Below are 24805 nucleotides of genomic sequence, written 5' to 3' on the forward strand. Positions count from 1 at the left end.
GCATCGTCACATCAGAGCCAACCATCCACCAGCGCAGAGACACGCACCTCGGTGGGTCCCCCTCGCCAACTAGTTGGGGTAGCACTTGGTGAGTCACTGCGCACGAGTGAGCATGAGCAGACCCTGGTGGCAGGGGCAGCCGCGGAGGGTCCGCGACGGAGGGAGCACTCATCTCCAGGCTCTGCTCAGCCGGACCCAGATGCTGAACCCAGGGGGCCACCAGAGAAAAGGAGAGTCGTCGAGGGCCACCAGCTAATTGCTGAGGTGCTGGCAGAGGTGCCGCGCGCATTGTCCACAATAGCGCAGGCGATGGAGGAGTCCACCTCCTGCATGTGGGCATTGGTGGCGCAGGCACAGGAGGGTACCGGCGACACAGTGTCGCGGGTAGGTGCGGGACTGTCTGCGGTGGAGGACAGGCTGGCCTCCCTCGAGCGTCACGCACAGCTCCACTTCGAGTCCTTGCAGGCCCTCACAACGTCTGTATGGATTCAGGGTGAGCAACATTCCGACGCCACCAACAGGCTGAGGGATACACTAGGGGTGGCCTTGCAAGGCCTCATACATGCCATCCAAACTGCCGTCCAGCAGGGTGGAAGGGGTGATGTGGGCCGAGGCCAAGAGAGGGATGATGGTGACCGGGGACATGGAAGCGGGGACGCCTCTCAAGGCGTCCCCACGTCCCACCCGTCGCCCACCTCTCAACCAGCACCCGCAATGGTGCCTCCTCTCCAGGTGGCCGAGTCTGCCCCTGCCCCGGTGCAGGAGGAGCAGTCTGTGGAGGTGCCCTCACGGGCACCGAAACCCAGGGGCCGTCCGCCAAAAGCATCTACCCGGTCAAGGCAAGAAGACGAGCAACCTGCCACTACCTCTGCTGGAGCCACAGGGGTAGCACCACGTAGGGGTTCCCGGAGAAGAATTCCAAAGGCCTTATAATCACAAAGGGAATACACCAGGGTGTTTATTATTTTGTACTTTGTTTCTTAAATGATGTCACATTCCAGATATTAAATAGTCTATTCTCACCACTCCTGCCACCTCTCGTCCATTCTTCCGCGGCTTGTGCAATAGTTGCGTTCCGTGGAGGCCATCATGACGGCGAACACCTCCTGCCACCCATTGGGCACACTGCTGTGGGTGCAGGATTACTGGCAGCACTCTTCAGTGGAGGGGGCTGGTATGGCCGCTCGCATGTGCAGGTGAGGAGATGCGAGCGCATCGCAGTGTCTGACTCTAGGAGAACCGTTGACGTATGAGTGCGTCCCTGGCCCGGCGACCATCCCGGTGAGTCGCGGCTCGGCGCATGGGTCGTCCAACATCCTCGGGCGCGTCCTCCTCCTCCGCCTCCGCCTCCTCCTCCTCCTCGCCCTCGCCTTCCTCAATGTGGGTGGCGGGTGTGGATGGGGCCTCCTCCAGCGGCACCCCTCTCTGTTGGGCCATGTTGTGCAGGGCACAGCAGACAACTATGATTCGTCCCACTCTGAATGGTGTGTATTGGAGCGCTCCCCCAGAACGATCAAGGCACCTGAAGCGCATCTTGAGAAGCCCTATGGTCTGCTCAATTGTAGACCTGGTAGCAGTGTGGCTGTCATTGTACCGACGCTCCGGCTCGGTGATGGGGTTCCTCAGAGGTGTCATGAGCCACGTGTGGAGGGGATACCCCTTGTCGCCGAGGAGCCAGCCGTTGCCGGCGTTGGGTGCCTGCAGGATGGGCGGGACGGCGGACTCCCTGAGGACGAAGGCATCGTGGCAGCTGCCGGGGTATCTGGCGCACACGTGTAGGAATCTCTGGCGGTGGTCACAGATGAGCTGGGCGTTGATGGAGTGATACCCCTTCCTGTTGATGAACAGCCCTGGCTCATGCGGGGGTGCCCGTATTGCGATGTGGGTGCAGTCGATTACACCCTGCACCCGTGGGAAGCCGGCCATGGCATGGAATCCAACCGCCCTCTCCATCTGGCTGCGCTCGTCCATGGCGAAGTTGATGTAGTGGGAGGCCCTGCGGAACAACCCATCGGTGACCTGCCTTATGCACTTGTGTGCAGAGGACTGACAGACCCCGGTGATGTCCCCGGTGGCACCCTGGAAGGAACCGGATGCGAAGAAGTTGAGGGCAGTGGTGACTTTGACGGCGACAGGTAAGAAGATGCTGCTTGGTCCATCAGGGAGCAGCTCGTCGTTAAGGAGGCTGCAGATGTCGGCGACTACCTGGCGATTGACTCTGAGCCTCCGTATGCACTGCTCCTCGGAGAGGTCCATGAAGCTGAGCCTCGCTCTGTACACCCTGTGCGGAGGGTAGTGCCTCCTGCGACGCATCTCTCTCTGCGGTTGCCCTCCCTCCTGCTGTGCAGGTGGGTGTGCCGCAGCACCGTGTTGGGGGGCCCCACCTCTCCGAAGCGGACGGCGTGGACTGCGAGGCTGCTGGGGCTGGTCATCCTGTTCGTCCTCCGACGATGTCAACGCACCACCCATCTGGCAGGTGTTGGTGTGAGGGGTTGTGCAGGGTAGGTGGGTGGGTCCTCGGACTGGGGCTGCGGTTTCGTGTCGGTCTGTCCTCTGGCTTGGCGGGGGTTGGTGGAGGGCAGGGGTTGCCCTATGTGACGCGGTGGCCTCCTGCGTGGGTGAGGGCGCTCCCCCGTGGAGCGCACCTTGGCACCTGCCACAGGCTGCTGGCTGCAACACGCCTGGTTTGAAGGGTCCTGTTTCCCCCAGTGTGGGAAACTGACTGCTTTGAACGTAAAATCCCACACTTCCTCTTTTGACAGCTGCTTCAGCTCATTAACTGACCACAACGAGCAAGTTAAGTGCTCTCAAGTGGAACACCGCTGGCTTTAATTGCCTGCGGGATTCCCACCAGCGGGACTTGCGCGCGCAGCCCCGCACGTCAGCGCGGTACCCGGAAGTGGCCGGGATTTCGTCCGAATCCGGTCACGTGATCGGAGATCGGGATTTTCGGGGCCCCCCCGCTGGAAACCCGCAGGTAACCCGACCCTAAAATCGAGCCCCAGGTGTTGACAGGTGTTGATGCACAAGTTAGTTTTCCACCCTCGCCCAAAGTGAAAATTCCCTTCCCCCCAAGTCTCCCAGAATGTCTACCTGTGAAGTTATTTTCCGTAAACTTACCACATCGGTATTCAGGACAACAAGACACGGCGCTGTAGCCTATCACCAATTTATCTCCATTTTCACATGTTAGAACATCGGTTCCACATATGGTCAAATTGCACTCTGAAGAAAACACATCCATAGAATTTAAAAATTTTTACATTTGCTCTTTTTCCAGAATATTTACATTTGTTAAAGATATAGTATACTTTTTCATTTAACAAACTCAAAATTATATTTTAAAATAATTTATTTACACTTAATTTATTTAAGTCTGAAACATGGTAAGGTAGAAATTTTGCAAGGGAGCAGCAGTGCAGCAGGGCCGGACTTCCACCCACCGCTTTGACTCAGTCTCAAATCCTGGGGATGGGATTATTAGAATATTTGGGGCAAGTGCCTACGCCTGTGGCATTACAACAGAGGCACTCATTCCATTAAGGAGGCAGAACTCGGAGCAGCTTTGGAAAGGGTACCCGAGGCCCAGGTCTGGCTGAAGAAAATTGCCTGCAAATTTTTTTTTAAACTTTCCCCCCAGGGAATAAGGAGCCAACTTGGTAAAGGTTCCAGACTTTCAGTCGGGCCACAATAGAACCTCTGCAACATTACAAGTGTAAGGATTTAGAAATTGACATCTTTTGCTGCTAACTTTACCATCATGACTTTCATTGTCAAATTGACCTAGTTTAAACCCAAGAACAATTGATGACCATTGTAACTTGCATGCTCATCAAAAGTTAATCACATCAGGTGGTAATTATCAGATAAGGAGGTGCTGGTATCTGTGATTAGCTGAAACAAAAGGAAAAGCAGAACTGGGAAACAGATGGCCCCTGATCACATTAAATGTCTGTGCTATGAGTAAGACATCTCATGTTAGAATCATAGAATGGTTACAGCACAAAAGGAGGCCATTCGGCCCATTGAGCTCATGCCAGCTCACTGTAAGAGCAATCCAGTTAGTCCCATTCCCCCGCTCTTTCCCTGTAACCCTGCAGATTTTTTCCCTACAAGTATTTATCCGATTCCTTTTTGAAAGCCATGATTGAATCTGCTTCCACCACCCTTTCAGGCAGCACATTCCAGATCATAACAAAAAAGGTTTTCCTCATGTCACCTTTGGTTCTTCTGCCATTCACCTTAAATCTGTGTTCTCTGGTTCTTGACCCTTCCGCCAATGGGAACAGTTTCTCTTTATTTACTTTATCTAAACTCTTCATAATTTTGAACATTTCTATCAAATCTCCTCTCAACCTTCTCTGCCCTAAGGAGAACAACCCCAGCTTCTCCAGTCTATCCACCTAACTGAAGTCCTTCATCCCTGGAACCATTCTAGTAAATCTTTTCTCCACCCTCTCTAAGGCCTTCACATCCTTCCTAAAGTGCGGTGCCCAGAATTGGACAAAATACTCCAGTTGTGGCCGAAACAGTGGGTTCAACATAAGGGTTCAACATAACTTCCTTGCTTTTGTACCCTGTGCATCGATTTATAAAGCCCAGGATCCCGTATGCTTTTTTAACCGCTTTCTCAACCTGTCCTGCCATCTTTAAAGATTTGTGCACGTATTCCCCCAGGTCTCTCTATTCCTTTAGAATTGTACCCTTTAGTTTATATTGCCTCTCCTCGTTCTTCCTGCAAAAAAATGTATAACTTCGCACTTCTCTGCATTAAATTTCATCTGCCATGTGTCCACCCATTCCACCAGCCTGTCTATGTCCTCTTGAAAATTACTATCCTCATCACTGTTTACTACACTTCCAAGTTTTGTGTCATCTGCAAATTTTGAAATTCTGCCCTGTACACCCAAGTTCAAGTCATTAATGTATATCAAAAAAAGCAGTGATCCTAGTACTGACCCCTAGGGAACACCACTGTATACCTTCCTCCAGTCCAAGAAACAACAGTTCACCACTACTCTCTGTTTCCTGTCACTTAGCCAATTTTGTATCCATGCTGCCACTGCCTCTTTTATTCCATGGGCTTCAATTTTGCTGACAAGCCTATTATGTGGCACTTTATCAAATGTCTTTTGAAAGTCCACATACACAACATCAACCGCTATGCCCTCATCAACCCTCTCTGTTACCTCATCAAAGAACTCAATCAAGTTAGTTAAACACAATTTGCTTTTAACAAATCCATGCTGGCTTTCCTTTATTAATCCACACTTGCCCAACTGACTATTAATTTTGTGCCGGATTATCGTTTCTATAAACTTCCCCACCACTGAGGTTAAAGTGTCTGGCCTGTAGTTGCCAGGTTTATCCTTGCGTCCTTTTTTGAACAAGGGTGTAATATTTGCAATTCTCCAGTCCTCTGGCACCACCCCCATATCTAAGGAGGATTGGAAGATTATGGCCAGCATCTCTGCAATTTCCACCCTTTCTTCCCTCAGCAACCTAGGATGCATCCCATCTGGACCAGGTGACTTATCCACTTTAAGCACAGCCAGCCTTTCTAGTACCTACTCTTTATCAATTTTTAGCCCATCCAGTATCTCAACCACCTCCTCTTTTACTGTGACTTTGGCAGCATCTTCTTTCTTGATAAAGACAGATGCAAAGTACTCATTTAGTACCTCAGCCATGTCCTCTGCCTCCATGTGTAGATCTCTTTTTTGGTCCCTAATCAAGCCCACTCCTCCACTATTTATGTGTCTGTAGAAGATTTTTGGATTCCCTTTTATTTTAGCCGCCAGTCTATTCACATATGCTCTCTTTGCCCCTCTTATTTCCTTTTTCACTTCTCCTCTGTACTTACTATATTCAGCCTGATTCTCAGTTTTATTATCAACCTAACATATGTCGTATGCCCCCTTTTTCTGCTTCATCTTACTCTCTATCTCTTTCGTCATCCAGGGAGATCTGACTTTGGTTGACCTACCTTTCCCCCTTGTGGGAATGTACCTAGACTGTACCCGAACCATCTCCTCTTTAAAGGCCACCCATTGTTCGATTACAGATTTGCCTGCTAATCTTTGATTCCTTTGTGAACCTTGTTTTTCCTTTCTAATGCTACATTCTGGTGCCCATCCTCCTGCCAAATTAGTTTAAACCCTCCCCCACAGCACTAGTGAACCTCCCCGCAAGGACATTGGTCCCTACTCTGTTGAGGTGCAACCTGTCCATCTTGAACAGGTCCCTCCTGCCCCAGAACTGGCCCCAAGAAGCCCTCCCTCTTGCACCATGTCTCTAGCCATACATTAACCTGCCTTGTCTTCCTATTTCTGTAATCATTAGTACGGGGCATTGGGAGTAATCCAGAGATTATTGCCTTTAAGGCCTTGCTTTTTAACTTCCTCCCTAGCTCCTGAAACTCTAGCCGCAGGATCTCATCCCTTTTCTTTCCTATGTCGTTGGTACCCACGTGGACCATGACTTCTGGCTGTTCCCTTTCCACCCGCAGAATGTTCTGCACCGTCTCCATGATGTCCTTTACCCTGGCACCAGGGAGTCAACGCCTCTTGAAGGACTCACGTCGACGGACACAGAAACACCTGTCTGTCCCCGACTATCGAATCCCCTATGACGACTGCATTTCTACACTTCACTGTACAGTCCTTTGTCCCATGGTGCCATGGTCAGGACTGCACAGCTTCGAGGTGTCATCACCTCACTGGTATTCAATGCTGAATAGCGGTTGAGAGTGCCACACACCCAGGAGATTCCTGCACTGCCTGCCTCTTCCTACCCTTTCAGATGGCCACCCACTTGCTATCCTGAACTCTCTGTGGCTGCGGGGTGACCACCTCCTTGAACGTACGATGTTCTTCTGAGATACCGAGTAGGTTAACTTAATCAGCAGCCAAGTCAGAAAGCAGACAGTATACACATTGCCTGATAGTTGTAGACAAAACTGGGAAGGTGCTAACTACGACAATTTCGATGGTTCAGGGGTCACGTGACTGAAAGGGGTATAAAAACGCATGTGAAGAAACATCTAGTGCAGTTACACCAGCGAAGGACATCAAGCTAAGGAAAGCAACGTTAAACCTTCTGCCCAGGGACCGAACGGGTAATATGGTTCAGATCTCTGTATATGCTCTTGCTTAGACATCAAGTGTGCCAAATGTTTGGATTGGCAATCAATAAAAATCACTGGTAACCTTTTTGGTGTCAAGACCAAATCTATTTTACCACAAGGCAGACCTGAGAAGCACCCACACCTCCTTGAGTACAATTTTTTATCCATTTTTCAAAGAAGTAGAAACCCAGTGGATCAGGGAACCAGCCCAAATTGCAGACCCCCCACTGGAATCAGGTCCCAGTTCTATCCCCTGGATTGCTCAATTTTTATCCAAGTGTCTCTCTTGATGCATCATTTTGTATTTCATACTCTGATTTGAATTTCACATTGTCTAAAATAATAAAATTGAATGTAAAGTTGAACCATTATCTTAAGATATTTAATCATGTTAAGTAGTAATTTCTCTCTAATAATTTTAAATATTTCTCTATGTATTTATTTTCTCTTTAGAATTAATCCTTATTATTGCAGTCTTCTTTTACTTTATGTTTTCCCTAACACCGAAGGTGAGAGAAGAAGTGAGGTAAGGGCAGGAGAGGCAAGGCAAGGAAAGTAGAAAAGAGAGATGACTCAGAAGCAGTACAGGTAACCAGGTATCAAAAGACAGAGAAATACAAAATGTGAACAAAAGTGAAAATAGAAAATAAAAACAAAGATAAAAAGCTGAAAAAAGACTCATGTGAAAAGTAGATGAAAGTGGAGGAAAGAAAATGAATACAATCGGGAATAGTAGTACAGCACTACCACCTCGCCTCTTATTAGGCTGTTATATGAGTATTAGTGTAATAAGTCCTATGCACCACTGCAGAAATGCAGTAGTACATATTGGGCTGGAACTTGCGCAGAGCAGCGTGGCAACGATCGCTACGGCTCCTGTGAATTAAATTTCCGAAGGTACTTTCTGCGGGCTCCGTGGCGTTGAATTGCGTGATTTTGAAGTTTTAAAAAAATGTGCGCGATCAACCCAGCCTCTGAGCAGCGTGGGTTGATTCACACGGGAAATATCTGTGAGAATAGAAGACACGCCCACAAAATCTGTCAGGAAGAGAAGTCACGCCCACAAGCAGGCAAGCAGACTTCATTCATTTAAAGTAATATTCTGCGAGTCATTGTAAATAAAAATGTTATATTTTTTAATAAAAAGCCAAAGAAATAATGGAATTAAATTAAAGAGACAGAAGGGAAAAGTAAAAAAAATAAAAAGTTTTAATTTTTATAAAAATGTTTTAATGACCATAAACTATTAAAATAAGGAGTAATATGAGACTCCACATTATTAAAATTTAATTTTTAGTTGTTTGGCAATCAAAGAGTTACTGCACTTTTAAAACTTAGTATATTCAAGTGCACCTTTTGGTGGCGTAATGGGTTATGTTCCAGCTGGGTGGATGAGCAAGTTTGCGATTTTTCAGTGATTTCTATGATTGTAGCGTGCAATGGCCCTTTAATTCACAGCTGTCAAATCACTGGCGAACCGATAGGAGCAAGTTCACGACTTCCGCATTCTACTGCGCATGTGCAAATGCGGCAACTTGCTCCTTCGATTCGCTATAAAAAACGGAGAGCGCTATTTAGCTCTCCATTATTTCGGGAGCAAGTTCTGTCCCTATAAGGCTTTTTTTAAAATTACAGACTAATTGACACTTTTATTGCCAAAAACTGAACTATGCCGTTAAATTTTAATAACTAACACATACCACAAATCTTCTTTGGACAGCACGCTCCCTCCTCAATGACATCAATAACTATCTCTCCCTCTCGTTCACACATTGGTGATGATACTACACCACAGTCAGGTTCCACGGCAATGATAGTTCCATTCTCCAAGCATTTGTACATACAGCATCCTTTGTGCGATCCATTCCAGATCTCACCCGCTGACCGTGGCTGGCCTTCATTGTCCGTGCAAGCTGGAAAAATTAGCGCCTTAAATAGTTAACATCAACACTCTAGCTTAAACTGATCAGATCATCTGATTTACTATGCTTTGATTTAAACTTTTAGCAATCTAAGTTTATGCATTACTTTTACAATATAAATTAGTTCACTTTTTCTCTTTGATACGCCTATGTGCACTAGTTTGTGCAAAGTGTATCAATCATCTTACAGAAACCATGGCACTCACTTCCCTTTATCTTTACATTTATCTTTATTTTACACAGACAGGGAATCTGTGAAATGTATTGGATGTACACACAAGGAAAAAGGCTACTACATTAATATTAGTTAACACTACTTTCACTTCTGTATTAAAATCAAACTAAATTGGATACAGCTGCCATAACTTAATTAAATCTAATATCAAAAAATGATATTATACAGCTGGTTCATTTTTTATTTACAACATATTTATAAATAAGATACTACAAACTGCAACGGTTACTAACCACATTGTTCCTCTGTAACACAGTAGTTAGAGTCTGGTTGATGCAGCACAGTCCCTCGTGGACAAACACAACTCTCACTAATGAATGAACAAGTTGAGTCGTGCTCCAAATAGAAGTCTTTGTTCTGACATGTTTTACTCTCACAAGCTGGCACACAAGGTTGGTATTCCATGCCTATGGGGCAGCTAAGCGCTGGACATACAATAATAGAATTATAATATTGTCAAAAAAAACTTTTTATAAATGTAGAATATGAAACGATAATTTTAATTTAGGCATTTTACCTGTATGAATATTTTATGATGTAAAATGTACAGAAGCAACAAAGTTCTCTGTAGCTCTACTCAGTGACACCCATTTAAGATGAATACTATTAAGATCAATTCCTGTTTAAGATATAAAACTACCTCTAAAATATCATGCAATTCAAATTCTACCCTCGATCAAAATTCTTCGACCAAAATCTTATTTGTGATAGTTTATCATAAAAGCCTACATACAAGTTCTAGCATTGTAAAATCTGCCTCTACAACCTCTAGGTCAGGTGGTAAAGCAAACAATCAGTCTTTAGCAAAATGTCCTGTGGTATAATGCTGTATTTACTAATGTCCTTATGTCACATTTTGGGATTTCTGGTTATGTCGCCACAGGAGGATTCTGGTATAATTTATGGTAAAAATGCTGTAATTGAGTTAAATGTAGCTCTCAAGTGGTTCAATTCACAGAAAGGTAAAGCTGGAAAAAGTAGTTTGGCATTCAGGTGTCTCCAGGGAACATACTCTTGGAAGATGCGGTAGTTAGTTTGCTTGACAAGCATTTTGGCAAATCCCTGAATGGTGAAGGAGTCAGAGACTATGGGCATCGTGCCCCACGCATCCGCAGATATTCGCGTGGGGAACCCAGAAGTGAATTGAGTGCGTCGCAATCGGCGATCGCAACTCAACTGAAGGTGAGTATTATTGCTTCTGGGTTTCTCATGTACCAGGCAGCCAGATTGACAGGCTGGCTGCCTGTTGGCAGTGAAACAAGGGGATGGGCGGGGGTCAGCCAGCGTTGGGAATCAGAGTGGGAGGTCAGTCAGCACGGGGATCGGAGAGTGGGGGGGTGGGTCAGCCAGCATCGGGGATCAGGAGGGTTCAGCCAGCATCATAGATCTGGGGGGGAGGGGTGGTACATAAGGTGCATTGCCCCTTCAAGTATCGGCCCACCAGCTATAAGTGGGGGTGGGACTTCCTGGTGTCTGTTGTGCACATGCTTCCCAACGCGCCTGTGTTAAACCCAGAAGTGGGCGCATTGGAGCCGGGGTGCAGCTGCACTTCATAAAGTTATTATTTAACCTCCCACCCGTCCCCAATCCACCCATTCTTGTGGGTTAAAATAACCCCCTATGGACCTGATATTAACTTGGATATCGCTGGTGGGGTGGGAGGGGGGCAGGACATCGTGGGGGGTGGGGGGAGTTGGTGATCACGTGGGGGGTGAGCAGTCGGAGATCACGAGGTCCGATTGTGAGGTGTGTATAGAGGTTAGCTTGGAGGGGCCAGGGAAGCACTCCTGCTCCTCCTGGCCCACAAGCAGTGCTCTAGATGCATTTACCTCATGGATCCAGTATCCTTTTATCTGTCAGGATTCCCACGGCCCGGGAAACCTGGCCTCCATGGGTTAAAAATTAAAATTTAGTTAAAATGGAGGCACGCAGCCTCCTTAAAAGATTTTAGTGACCGACTTGCCTCCTGAGAGCAAATTGGTCGGCCAGCCCCCAATCTGCCTCCATTAAAACCGGAAGTGGGCGGGTTGGAGGCAGGTTGAGGTCGGGCTTGAGAAATTTAAAAAATTTTCACTCCACCCGCCCCCAACCCACCCATCCTTGGGGGTTAAAATTCACACCTACGCCTTCCACTTCCAGTGAATAATCAGAGTATAGACAAAGGAAACACATGGGCAGTCAGTCAGTCAGGTTGGTCTGAAGAGGAAGCCTGACCAAGCATGGGGAAACGTGCTTCATCTCAAGCTTCGTGCCAATCGGAATAAGATGACCAGGAAAAGTTAAGCAAGGCTGCTAATAGGAATAGTTTGGTGTCATTCAATTATTTTTCTTGTTCTCAAGAAGGGTTCTAGTTAGCTAATTTAAGGTGAGATTTAATTACATCTGTTATTTGATACATTCATGGGGTCTGCAATATACCCTAAAGCCTCAATATAATAAGGACATTAGCGAAATAATATCAAATGGCAGGAACCAGGCTCTGGATCGACTTTTCCTTCATTTTCATTTTGTGGTACAAATCTAGGAAGATTTGTTAGCATCAATTCTCTCAAAACAGAACTGAAGAGGTGGTCGCTGTAGTTTCATTACGACCATTTTATAATAATTAATTATAATATAATAACTATTAATAATTTAGCAGGTCTAAAAACTTACGACAAAATTCTGGAGTTCTCCACGGAATGCAAACATTGTATTTATTGCAAGTAGCTGCATATAAAGCCAAAGCATCGCACTGATGTGTCACATAGTGAAAATCTCTAATCCATAGATCACAAAATATTTCTGGAGTGACCTTGGGGTGAACAAGAGAGTTGTGAACAAGAACATTAAAACAACATGGAAACTTTTATCCATCACCTCTTAAACTGATTGAGAAATCAATCTATGCTACTCTAAATGATTTTTTTTAAACAATTTACTTTATAAGCCCAAAATTTACTTAATCCTAAAATCAATTTTCATGGATTTGTTTTACTATTGTACTGTGATTTCTAAAAATATGATAGCTTGAAAATGAACCATACTAGAAATAGAAAATATGTATCCAAACCTTTTCTGACTTGAAAGTTACATTACAAAATGTACAAATTTGCAAGAATGATTGATAACTGCTTGACCCTCCCACTGTTTGTATATAACTGTTTTCTTGGTATGTATTGCATGCTATATGAAGAGCCCCTTGCATTGGCCCTCCTGCAAGGTGAACAAAAGTGAGTGTGCTAAATAAGTATAAAACATGTTGTACTGACAACGTTTTATCACTTGGGTATACTTCTTAAAATTCAATATTGGCAAATTACAATGGGACAAGTGAGGCATGGTTCATTAATGTTTCATCTACTCCTCTACCAGAATCCTGTATGTATATTACACAACAGACTGTTCAAACAATGCACAATTCTAAGTGTGATATGCAATTTCTGAAAAGTATCTACTTACGTGCTGATGACATTGGATCCAAGGATTTTGATTCAACATATCAAAACAAGCAGAACAGTCACCAGTGGTGCAGTTCTGTTTTCGGCATCTAAAACAATCAGTCTCTAGTCCAGATGTTTCAACCATCCAACTTTCAAGGAAAAGACCTATATTTTCCACTTCTGTAACAATGGTCCCATTTGGTAGCTTGAGATCATCAGCAGGACTGCCGTTACAGCAGCCTAAAATAAACAGACACTGATTGGTCCGAAAAGTTACTGATAACATTACTAATATTGTAGTTACAGTGAAACCTGTATAAAAGGACACTTCCAAAAAAACAGACACCTGCAAAAATTGGACACTTATTGAGAGACCCAAATAATTTACATGGTAAAATATATAAGAGACAATCTGAAACCATGGGCACTCGCCAATCACGAACTACGGACAGCCTTCAATGTACCAAGCCCTTTTGTAACTTAAAACACGGGACATGCAGATCAGCGCGAGGCGGCAACAGGTTTTGTGAAAAATATCGCTTTTGTGGAATGGGGAGCTCTTTACCCAGCATCCACAGCGGCAGAGAAACCGCTCTATCTCTGGGATTGAATGCTTGCACAGCTCTATCCCAGGGCTATGGCTGCTGGGTACAGGTCTCCCCATTCCACAAAAGCCATTTCTTTCATGAAACCGGCTGCCATCTTGCACTGACCTCACCAGTCTCCCAAATCAAGGAAAGCGCATGCAAACAGCAAGAGTGGCCGTCCTTTCTTGCTCCAATGCTGCGTCCATACGATCTTTCAGCAGCTGCAGCAGCTCCTCTCCCCCTGACCCTGCCATCATCTTCTTTTCCTTGGTTTCTGATGATGGATCTATTTCTTTGAGGAGCTTTGGCTCGTGTCTTTCTGTCCCTCTGCTGCTCTATAGAGTGAAGGACAAGCCTGTGAGTCCCAGCTATCAGTCAGTCTTCCTGCAGACTCACTGGTCAACGAGAAAATTGCAGTTTCGTTCCTACACATGTTGTGACCTGTTGTGTTTTCCCTCCTAAATAGTCTCAATCTGTTCTAAGACTTGGCTTTGGAAACTTCAATGTACTGGCACAACCTGTCATCACAGTTCCCCCTTTTTTTGTCCTGTGACTGCCCTAAAGCTGGTAAGTAGAACTGAGAAACACAGTTCATTTCTGAAGTTACACTCCGCTCCAAGTGAGAGCACTTTGAAATGAAGTGGGAATTTAGACTGCAAAATTGTTAAGTGAACAGAGCTGAATGCAGGTATGTGGGAAGGGGATTCTTAGCATTATTGCAGCTGATTAGGTGCTGATCATAATCTCATATGGTTCTTCAAGATTGTTGGGAAAATTTTTTAGAGTACATACAATGACCATTTTGATAAATAAGGACACCTGCAAAAAAAGGATAGCTGTTGCCTGTCCCTTAGGCGCCTGTAATTCATAGGTTTTACTGTAATCTAATCTGGTCAGCTATTTGAAAATGGCATTCAGACCTGTGTATATTGTCCAGAGCACATTTTGTTCAAACCAATATTTGTTCCAACGAATGAGGTTAAAAAATTATACGCGCTATGTATTAGAATTATAAACTAATCTCAACAAATATATAGGATTACATTATTATTTACAAAATCATAGATCTATTTATGCAATTTTACAAGGTGAATCATTAGCCAATCCAGTTAAAATATCAAAATTGTGTGTATTGTGACTGTAGCACTGAGCATACAGTCCAGAAGGTTCCGGGTTAGGTTTCTGTCCGGGCTGAGTTAGCTGATCTCAACCAGTGCAGCAGTTAGTGATGCTACATTTGGCCTCAAATGGCTCAGCGAGGGCGAAAATCCACCAAAGGTCCCTCTCCTGGTCATAATGCAGTGAACCCTACAGTAAAGTGCATATGGTGATGAAACATTAATGACAGCATCAGTTCGGCTGTGATGCACTCCCTATGATCAAATAGCCTCCCAATACTTACCACCGATGTTTACACATGAAGAATGAGCACCTGGGTAAGGTACCAGAGAGCTGTCAGTGCCCATGAAATCATGTCCAGCAAAATATCAGACTTCAGGAGAGGAGGGGAGGGGGAAAATGTTTCCCTTAAATTTATGATTAGTCACAATGATTGTTCTTCTGTAAAGTTCTAGATGCTCCCTGCTCTAGAACACAAGAACAGCTTTTGTTTTTCCTTTGTTTAATTTGTTCTCTTGAACAGCATACGTTCTTTAATTAACAAAGCAAAGTTCAATAGGGATGATCTTTGGTACTTTCAACCTTGAAAAGAGATATACTCATCTATGCTAACATACACATATGCTACTCTCTTCTATGCAAGAGCTATTTATGGCCTCAATTACTCTGGGATTTTATTCAAATGCTCCTGACCCAGTTTACTTAATGCAACATTGTTACTGCGACATGAATTTAAATAAATATACACAGGAAACCTTTAATCACTTCTATATTTTCACGATGGTGCTAAGACTGCTAAGCAGTACTAATTTAAATCAAAAAGCTTTACATCTATTTCTTAAAGTGTATGTTTTCTATGGGTATAAATTTCAATGCAAGTTCTTTCCTTACAATTGTAACAATTCCTTTAAGGGCTATATTCACATTGTTCTAACCATAAATATGCAATAGCGTTTAAGAATAAATCTGCTAGCACAGGATCACTCTTACTTGCACTAACAGACATGAGGCCTCCTAAAGTGTATTCTGGCAATGGATTAATATTCTGTTAGTTCCAGTTTAACACAAGGAGTTGAAACAGTGTCCCAGAATTCATTGCACATTGTAGCATCCCAATGAGCCTCAATGTCACTATCAAAATACTGGACACATGTCTGGACTCTTCTGTTTCCTTCAAATATTTCAGCACCAAAACTGCAGTACATGCATGTATGCATACCTTTATACATATACACATACAATCATATATTGTGTGCAAATGCATTCATTGTGGTAGCTATGATGTTCATCCAAGAGGAAAATGGAAGGTACTTCAACATAACTTGGCCAGCACAAATGAGGCACATCAAGTAAATCAGCCTGAGGAGTCAGGACTTGTACTGCAAGATAAACATAAAAGCACCAAAAGAACTATCTTTTTTTCTCTCATAAGTTACTTCTGTAACAAATGCTTACAGTTGTTTTTTAATTGAGTTTTTTCTGACTCTCATCTCCTTCTTTTAAAACATATTGACTAGTTTCCAATAGTTACCTAGCTCTTTCCAACTTCCTGTTAGTTACAGGTACAAATGAATAAATTCCTGTGAGGCCATTCAGTGAGATTTATCCATCTAGCAGTAGACATCTAGTGCATGTCTATTGCATCATGTAGCCAGAGGGCAATAATTAATGATGGGATAAAATGAAGACTTACCTGTTAAATCACCAATTACATATCCAATTGACTAAATGTGAATGAATGAAAAGCAATTTGATTCAATTACCAATGATACCAATGATGAACGAGCATGCTGCAAAAAAATCTGAGCAATCAAATTGCTCAAGTACTGACTGGCAAGTACCAGGAAATAATAATTCCAAGTTGGCAAGTACCAGGAACTGACGAATCAAATAGATTCAAAAATTCTGTGAAGCCCTTATGAGTCCCTCAGTTGATGAATTGATAAAAGTAACATTTATAATGTAAGAAAAACATAAAAATTAAATAATTCAGGATAAAAATGCTTATTTTTAATCAAAAAATTGCCTGTTCAATGTTATAAATGCCTGGAAAATATTTTCTTGGAGCGGTCAACTTCAAAGGCTTTGGGGTCCCCCACCTGATTGCCTGGACCTACCGCCCAGTGCTTTCAGGCCTCACAGCATACCATGCAAGTACCTCCATACTCCCCCCACCCCCCTTCCCGGCCCAAGGGTACTGTAAAACCAAGATCATGGCCCTTCCACCCGATTAAATGGGGGTAATTATCAACTTTGAAATCAATCAGATGAATATTGGAACAGATCAACAATGGGCAGGCCATCTATTTTGTAAGATTATCACCCAGACAATGAAGTTGAAAATTACCCCAAATTACTTGCTGGTGCAGCCTCCTCTCATTACCACCCAAGCTGCAACATCTTCTGCTTATCCCCTCTGACATTTCAGCTGCAACCTCTTACTTCCTCCTGGCCACAGCTTGGATCTGGTGCTGAACCCCATCTGCTCTCTCAACCGACCATGGTGCAGCACCTCCAAGACAGACACGCCCCACCCCTGTCATCTCATAAGTGTACTCTAGGCCTTATGAAAGGCAAAAAAGGTAAATATTGATTATATCAGTAAAGGGACATGTGTGAGAACCAGAAACATTGGAGGCAGAGTGAAGGAGAGATTTACAGAATTAAGACAGAAACAAGAATCAGAGTGAGACAGACATTACAATGAGGAAAGTGTGTGACAGCCATACAGAAAGAGACAGAGAAAAAGGCAAAAAATGAAGACTGAGGACTTGACTCAAAAGAATTAGAGTGGAAAAGAAGCACCATACTGAGATTTTTTTGTGTCCATGCACAATAACACAAGAGATCAACTATAAGACATAGTATCCAATATCTCATTATGAACAATGTCAGGGGAGATGACTAATATACATAAAATAGTCTTGCAACCAGTGCATGTCTGCCACACCTCAAATATTTTGCTTTCTTACATATTCAACATTGTGTCACACTTGTATCTGGTTAGCTCAAATGTTATATTCATAAACCAGCAACAAACCACAACTGAACAGGTAAGGAATGGTAGTATCCATTAGAACTCAATAACTGTAATGAAGTTTGAAGGAGTGAATGGGTACAAAACTCAAATCATACATAACAGGAAAAAATTGGGAACAATTTCTATCCATAGTATACTTACCACACAAGCCTTTAGTTCTTATGGTTCGATTGTAAGGCAAACCAAACTCTAACACAATGATGCCTGTGCTGCGATACCACTGAATAGTAACACCAGCTGGGGTTGTGATCAGGTACATTGCTCCCGTATCCTGTATATGGAAGCCTAATTTTGTGAACGGGAGTCGAGCTGGTCTAGAGTTCACCGTTGTCTGCAAATGGAATAAATGCAACTGAAATCCTCTCGTACAACATTCAACACCAGTTGAACAATTATACATTTTTATTAACCATTTATGAAGAATTGATTTACAGTAAATTTATTTAAGCAACAATGACCTTTGTGTGCACTGTTTTGCTAATGTGTGTTTAGATGAGTAAGCAGAAGTCAGAATGTTGAGTTACTAATCTTTCAGAATATTTATTAGTAAAAGTGGCAAAATATGAGCATTTTTGCTGTGGCTCACTAGGATCCAATTTGAGACTGCCCAAACTTACTTCACATCATACCATAAAACTAGCAAAGAGAGGAGACACAATATTTAACCCACTGTACCATGCAGTCCTAATTACATATGCATTCCATTGTATATCTGATTATCTGTTCCTGCCTATTAGAATAACACTTTTTTTCACTTTTTGCTCCTGTGGAGGGGAGTGAAGTTTAGTTACATATTTTGCTAACATCCTAATCAGTCACAGACTTGAAACAATTACATAGTTTTTATAATTTATCAGTTTCATTAACATATTTATTTTAAATCACTAAATCACAGTGGAATTGTGACTATTATGACAGCTTTTTGAAAATTGTCCCTTATTTTATTAAGATGTGTCAAAATTCCCATCATAAAATGTTATATTAAAAAGTACTTAATACATGGAAATTATTTATTATGTAGTCTTTAAACCCAATATGACTCAGAAATTCTACATACAATGCATATATCAGAATAAGTGACTTTTATATATTATACAGCAATATGTACAGGACAGTTGAGGCACTCCCAAGTTCTCGTTGCTTCCCTCTAAGAAAAACCAACAGATACATTTTTCCACCATTACACTCTTAGCAAATATTAATTGTAGGGTAAATTTTCAGATTACACACTTCTGGCAAGAAGCCTCGCCAATGGGAGCACGTCAGAACATCCCAGCAAGTCAGGGTCCATGCAAGATGCACATAAATGTTTGTGCTGTGACCATACAATCAGAAAATATACCCTTAAACATGAAGGCCTAGAAATTTGATGGTGCTGCACTCATTTTTCAGGAACAAAATGGGTACCTAAGCCTCCAAAATAGCAGGCAGGAAGCGAGCGCTCATTATGAGCCAGAAGTGCCCCGCCCACCATATTGGTATATGCAAAAGACGTCCAGGGTCCACGCCTGGAACAGGCGTTAGGCCCCTTATTTGCATACCCAAAGGGCTGAATGCCTGTTTAAGGCCCTCTGTACAAAATTGGGTTGCCCCCAGATACAGCCGGTGCCAGGCCGACTATGTTTAGTAAAACCAGGTCTACATGCAGCTTAACCACTGGTCTTTACAGGAACCTCTGCAGGCTGCCAACAAAAAGGTGAATTTTTTTTAAAGTATTCACTTGAACGTGGATCTCGGAAGTGCAGGAGTGCTTCTCCCAGCTCCACTGAAGTCCCGCAGACTGTTGCTGGACCCCGTTCTCTCCCTTACCGGTTGCCTTTCTTCCTGATCGTCTGCCCTCTCAATCACCTTCCTTCCCGGTTGCCCTCCTCCCGAAATTCCAAGCCTCTTCACCAGCGAGCTGCCTGGGATCACTCAGCAGGTGACGGCAGCTCGCCGGTGTGATTTAAATGAGGCCTGAGGTCCAATATCGGGATTGTTATCAATTTCTAGGCCAAAGTGTTTTGGAACGTTTTAGAGACATAAGACACTATATAAATACAAGTTTTCCTTTATTGTTACTGCATTTTGTCATGCTTTTCGTACATTATGATTACATAACTATAAATAACATCAATTACATTATTTAGAAGATGCAGAAGATAGTGAAATCAATATTATCTAAAAGATACAGTAGATGTTGTTTGGTAACTGAAATAATGACATGGGATTAAAGTCATGAAAGCACCAAATATTGCAAGAAATGGCAAAGGTATGTAAAAAGGTTTATTAGTAATACGTTTGATTATTGTCCAGATAATATATTAGTTCTTGCACTACAAATTATTAGGAATAGCAGTAGTAGTTTTATAAAAGAAATGCAAAAATTATTAACAATAACATTCGAGTTTTATTAATTTCACACTCACCATTCTTTCTAATCGATTGATGAGAACTTTGTGGTTATGTGAGGTTATGTTCAACTTTTTAAAGCACAATCCAGAATTTCCTCCAGGCACCTTAATAGTAAAAGCAATGAGAGTGGGTAAAAAAATTCATGAACACAAAGATCATACTTTAAATGACACTTTGAAACAAGTAGTATTAAAATTCAACTAAAGTAATAGTCATGTACTTACAGGACGTCTAATAGAATTTGCACTCTGTAATTAATAAAACAGTATTTTTCAGAAACATTTCAGCTCACATCTTATCACTGTCAGTGAATATTTTTCATAGATGATAAGGAATAATATTTTAAGCTATATTTTAATAGCTAATTTGCTACATCATTAATTATGAAAACCTATAAAATTTATATATCTAATGGTTAATAACATGCTATTTTGGAAACTTTGACTTAAGTTGTTGATGTAACTTAATATACTGATGTTTAATGAAAGTTCCAAATTTCACTTTTCATTCAGTATTAACTTGGTTCTAGTTTTAGAAAAAAGTTTTAAGTTACCTCACGGGTGGGACATTGTTCAATATGAGCAACAATAGTTTCTTGTGGCAACAGAGTCAGTACGTAGGCTGCAGCATCATATACTCCCACATCATTGCCATCAAATGTGATGATGTGCAGGTCAGAAAACATTGAGCAGCGACCTGAGAAGGCAAATACATCAATTAATTCATTTCAAAACTACTTTCTTGCTAAAGAATTGGAAAAATATAGTATTTATATAGAGATAGCATTTTATTTTCATTGGCTTTTGCATGCTAAATGGGGGATTTTCCGCTTCCTTGTATCTGTGGTACACTTAAGTTTCCAGGCTCAGCAAAGAGGAAAAAGAGATGAAGATGGTTTATATGAGGCTTCTACCCCCACTGCGCTAACCTAAGATTTCCTGAGGCTTCCTAAAATTACATCACTGGTCTGCGCCTGGAGTAGGCTCTGAATGTGAAGTGAGGTGGGAAGGAATGTTCCCAACCTCTCACTTCACTTTGCTCCATTAGGTACCCCAATTGGCTGAAGAAACTAGACATTAGGCCTTGGGCCAAGTCCCTTGGCTCAGACTGGATCATCTGCGGGAATCCCACAGGCAGCTCGCTGATTGAAGAGGCGGCAAAGATCAAAGCTTGTCAGTACTTTGCCTCCCGCCAAGGATAAGCTTAAGGCCTCAGGGCTCTCAGAGAGCAGACAAAAGGTCCTAATACCATGGCCAGAAGGGCAGTTACAGGCCTCTCAGCTGAGCTCCTGCTTCCTGCTCTTCTTTTCAGCACAATTCCAGCTCGGTGGCAGACATGCACCTGGATTGTGCCCGGGCCATGCACGTGAGGCCAAGGACAGGAAATTCAGGGTGCCTATCCTCTGACAGGTGCTGAACACCTGTCAAGTGGTCAGCAGGTGGCCTCAGAGGAACATCTACCCTTAAATGTCTTTACAAACACCACTGTTTTTAAATCAGCTGAAAGCAAATGTACTGAATAATTTAGAATCTGTGATTTTAAAAAATGTTTGACATTTTACAAACAACTGCTGTTAAACAAGAAAATAATTATCACTTTCAAACCTGCATATGATTTACCTGCATATGGTAAATGCAAAATAGGACAATTAACAACCTCTTGGGTATATAATATCAAATGCCTCACAGGAGTAAGCAGTTTAAAGAGTGGCTGTAAACATCAGACAAAAAAAACTGCTTCGATTACAAAGAATTACATAATTACATAGAATGTACAGCACAGAAACAGGCCATTCGGCCCAAGAGGTTCACGCCGGTGTTTATGCTCCACATGAGCCTCCTCCCTCCCTACTGAGCCTCCTCCCTCCCTACTTCATCTAGCCCTATCAGCATATCCTTCTATTCCTTTCTCTCATGTATTTATCTAGCTTCGCCTTAAATGCAACTATGCTAGTCACCTCAACTACTCCTTGTGGAAGCGAGTTCCATATTCTAACCACTCTCTGGGTAAAGAAGTTTCTCCTGAATTCCCTATTGGATTTATTAGTGACTATCTTATATTTATGGCATCTACTTTTGGCCCTCCAAGTGTGGTCTAACCAAGGTTCCATACAAGTTTAACATAACTTCTCTGCTTTTCAATCGAAATGAACCCCAGTGCTTGGTTTGCTTTTTTTATGGCCTTATTAACCTGCGTCGCTACTTTTAGTGATTTGTGTATCTATACCCCGAGATCCTTTTGCTCCTCCACCCCATTTAGACTCTTACTATCCAAGCAGTATGTGGCCGCCTTACTCTTCGTACCAAAATCACACTTATCTATATTGAAATTCATTTGCCAATTACACACCCATCCTGCAAGTTTATTAATGTCTTCCTGTATTTTGTCACAGTCCTCCTCGGTATTAACTATACCCCCCTCCCAATTTGGTGTCATGTGCAAATTTTGAAATTGAACTTCCGATTCCCAAGTCCAAATTGTTTATGTAAATGGTGAACAACAGTGGTCCCAGTACCAATCCTTGTGGAACACCATTTCCCACCTTTTGCCAGTCTGAGTAACTACCTTTAACATCTACTCTGTTTTCTGTTTTGTAGCCAGCTTGCTATCCATTCTGCTACTTGTCCCCTGACGCCACATGGTCTGACCTTAGTCATGCATCTACTATTGAAGGCCTTTTGAAAATCCAAATATATTACATCTAATGCATTACCATTGTCTGCCCTTTCTATTACTTCTTCAAAGAATTCAATAAGGTTGGTCAAGCAAGACCATCCCTTTTGAAATCTGTGCTGACTATTCTTTATTATATTTTCATTTCCTCGATATTTTTCTATTGCAACTTTGATTAGAGATTCCTTTATCTTTCCTATCACCAATGTTAAGCTAACTGGTCTTTGGTTCCCTGGACTGCTTCTATCTCCCTTTTTAATTATAGGAATCACATTAGCTGTTCACCAGTCCTCTGGCACTGTTTCCTTTTCTAATGAATTTTTATATATATGTAATAGTGCCCCTGCTATCTCTTCCCTAACTTCTTTTAAGTTTGGACCATGGATTTTATCCTCTCTAAGTTTGATTAGTTTATCAATGATCTCTTCTTCTAATGTCATACCCACCATATTAGTATTTCTGGTAAATGCTGAGGCAAAGTAATTATTTAATATCTCTGCCATTTTGCTGTCATTACCTGTGAGTTTATCGTGTGTATCCCTTAGTGGCCCCATCCCTATCCTGATTTTTCTTTTGTTATTATGTGTCTGTAGAATACTTCACTATTTCTTTTTACATTCCTTGATAATTTAACTTCATAGTTTCTCTTTGCCTTCCTAATTGTTTTTTTTAACTTCTTCCGTATTCCCTTTTGTCATCCTCTCCTTTGATGTCTATATACTTAGTGTATGCTTTTGTCTTTAGTTTAAATTTTGCCCTTATTTCTTTATTCATCCATGGTGTATCATTACTGGGACTCTATTGATCACTGTTTTAAATGTTTTCCATTGCTGTTCTATTTCTTTGTTTATCAGTAAATTTTTCCAGTTTATTTTCCCTAGTTCCATTCTTAGTCCCTGAAAATCAGCTTTTTTTCCAAATTATTACTTTGGCCTTTGCCTTACTTATGTACTTCTCAATCTTTATCTTAAACCTTATTATGTTGTGATCGCAATTGCCTAGATGTTCCCCTATGCTTACTTCTCTTATCTGTTCTGGTTCATTTCCCATTACAAAATCCTGCAGTACTTCTCTTGTTGGGCTTTTTATATACAGGGTAAGAAAGGAATCCTGCACACATTATAAAAACTCTATTCTCTGTACCCCTTTACCTACCTCCACTTGCCAGTTTATTTGGGGATAGTTAAAATCTCCCATGATTATTATTCTATGTCCTTTACTCATTTCACTTATTTGCTTACCCCCTATTAGCATGATTGATCCCTTCTTATCTTTTATTTCAATCCATTATTGGTTCTACTTCTATCCTTCTGTTAGTTAAGTCCCTTTTTTCTACTGCCATTATGTTATCTCTAATTAGTACAGCTACTCCACCCCCCTTCTTCCTTCACAATCCTTTCTGATTATGGAATGGCTTGCAATATTTAGTTGCCAGTCCTGTTCTTTATGTAGTTATTCCCACTACATCTGGTTCCTCACTATGGATTATTGCCTCCTGTTCCCCCGTTTTATTTTGGATTCTGTTTAATTCATAGAATCATAGAAAATTTATGGCACGGAAGGGGGCCATTCGGCCCATCATGTCAGCGCCGGCCGAAAATGAGTCACCCAGCCTAATCCCACTTTCAAGCACTTGGTCACCTTTAATAGTTGTTCCTTTTACTTTATTTTTAACAGTCCTTTTATACTTCTGTTTTATAACGGTATTTGTTCCTTGACCGTTTATGTTCTCTGTATTCCTTACCCTGGTCTGACCTTTACACTCATCTCCTGTTTCTTTTATCTTTAAGCTTTTATCATTGCTACCAGATCCCTCCTCCATCTTGCTAGTTTAAAGCCTTATGCACTGTCCTATTTATCCTTTCTGCTAGGATTCAGGTCCCATTCCAATTTAGGTGGAGCCCGTCCCAGTGGTACAGCTCCTTCCTGTCCCAGTACTGTTGCCAGTGTCCCATGAAATGGAACCCCTCTTTCCCACAGCATTCTTTCAGCCACACATTCACCTTCCTGATCCACCTATCCTTATGCCAATTAGCACATGGCTCAGGTAGTAATCCTGAGAGTACCACCCGTGAGGTCCTGCTTTTAAAATTTAGTTCCTAGCTTCTGATATTCCCTTAGCAGGACCTCTTCCTTGTTCTTCCTCATGTCATTGGTGCTGACATGGACCACAACAACTGGATTCTCCCCCTCCCTTTCCAAGTTCCTCTCCAGTTGCTCCAAGATGTCCTTTACCCTGCATCAGTTAGGCAATACACCCTCCTGGACTCTTGGTCGTGACTGCAGA

At 42.5% G+C, this 24805-nt stretch overlaps 1 protein-coding gene across 1 annotated transcript in view; it reads right to left on the reverse strand.

Annotated features, from left to right (window-relative positions):
* The window catches only part of otogl (otogelin-like), a 175064-nt gene that overhangs the window by 30198 nt on the left and 120061 nt on the right, over nt 1-24805 (reverse strand). Inside the window, exons 38-46 of the mRNA XM_068000003.1 lie at nt 20399-20541; nt 20070-20093; nt 19860-19949; nt 17593-17782; nt 12725-12945; nt 11939-12077; nt 9517-9708; nt 8827-9039; nt 3121-3225 (exon numbers count right to left, since the gene is read on the reverse strand). Coding sequence (XP_067856104.1) covers nt 3121-3225; nt 8827-9039; nt 9517-9708; nt 11939-12077; nt 12725-12945; nt 17593-17782; nt 19860-19949; nt 20070-20093; nt 20399-20541 — 1317 coding nt within the window. The remainder of the gene's footprint in view (nt 1-3120; nt 3226-8826; nt 9040-9516; nt 9709-11938; nt 12078-12724; nt 12946-17592; nt 17783-19859; nt 19950-20069; nt 20094-20398; nt 20542-24805) is intronic.

Source organism: Heptranchias perlo, chromosome 18, assembly GCF_035084215.1.
Source record: "Heptranchias perlo isolate sHepPer1 chromosome 18, sHepPer1.hap1, whole genome shotgun sequence".
Taxonomy (NCBI): Eukaryota; Metazoa; Chordata; class Chondrichthyes; order Hexanchiformes; family Hexanchidae; genus Heptranchias; species Heptranchias perlo.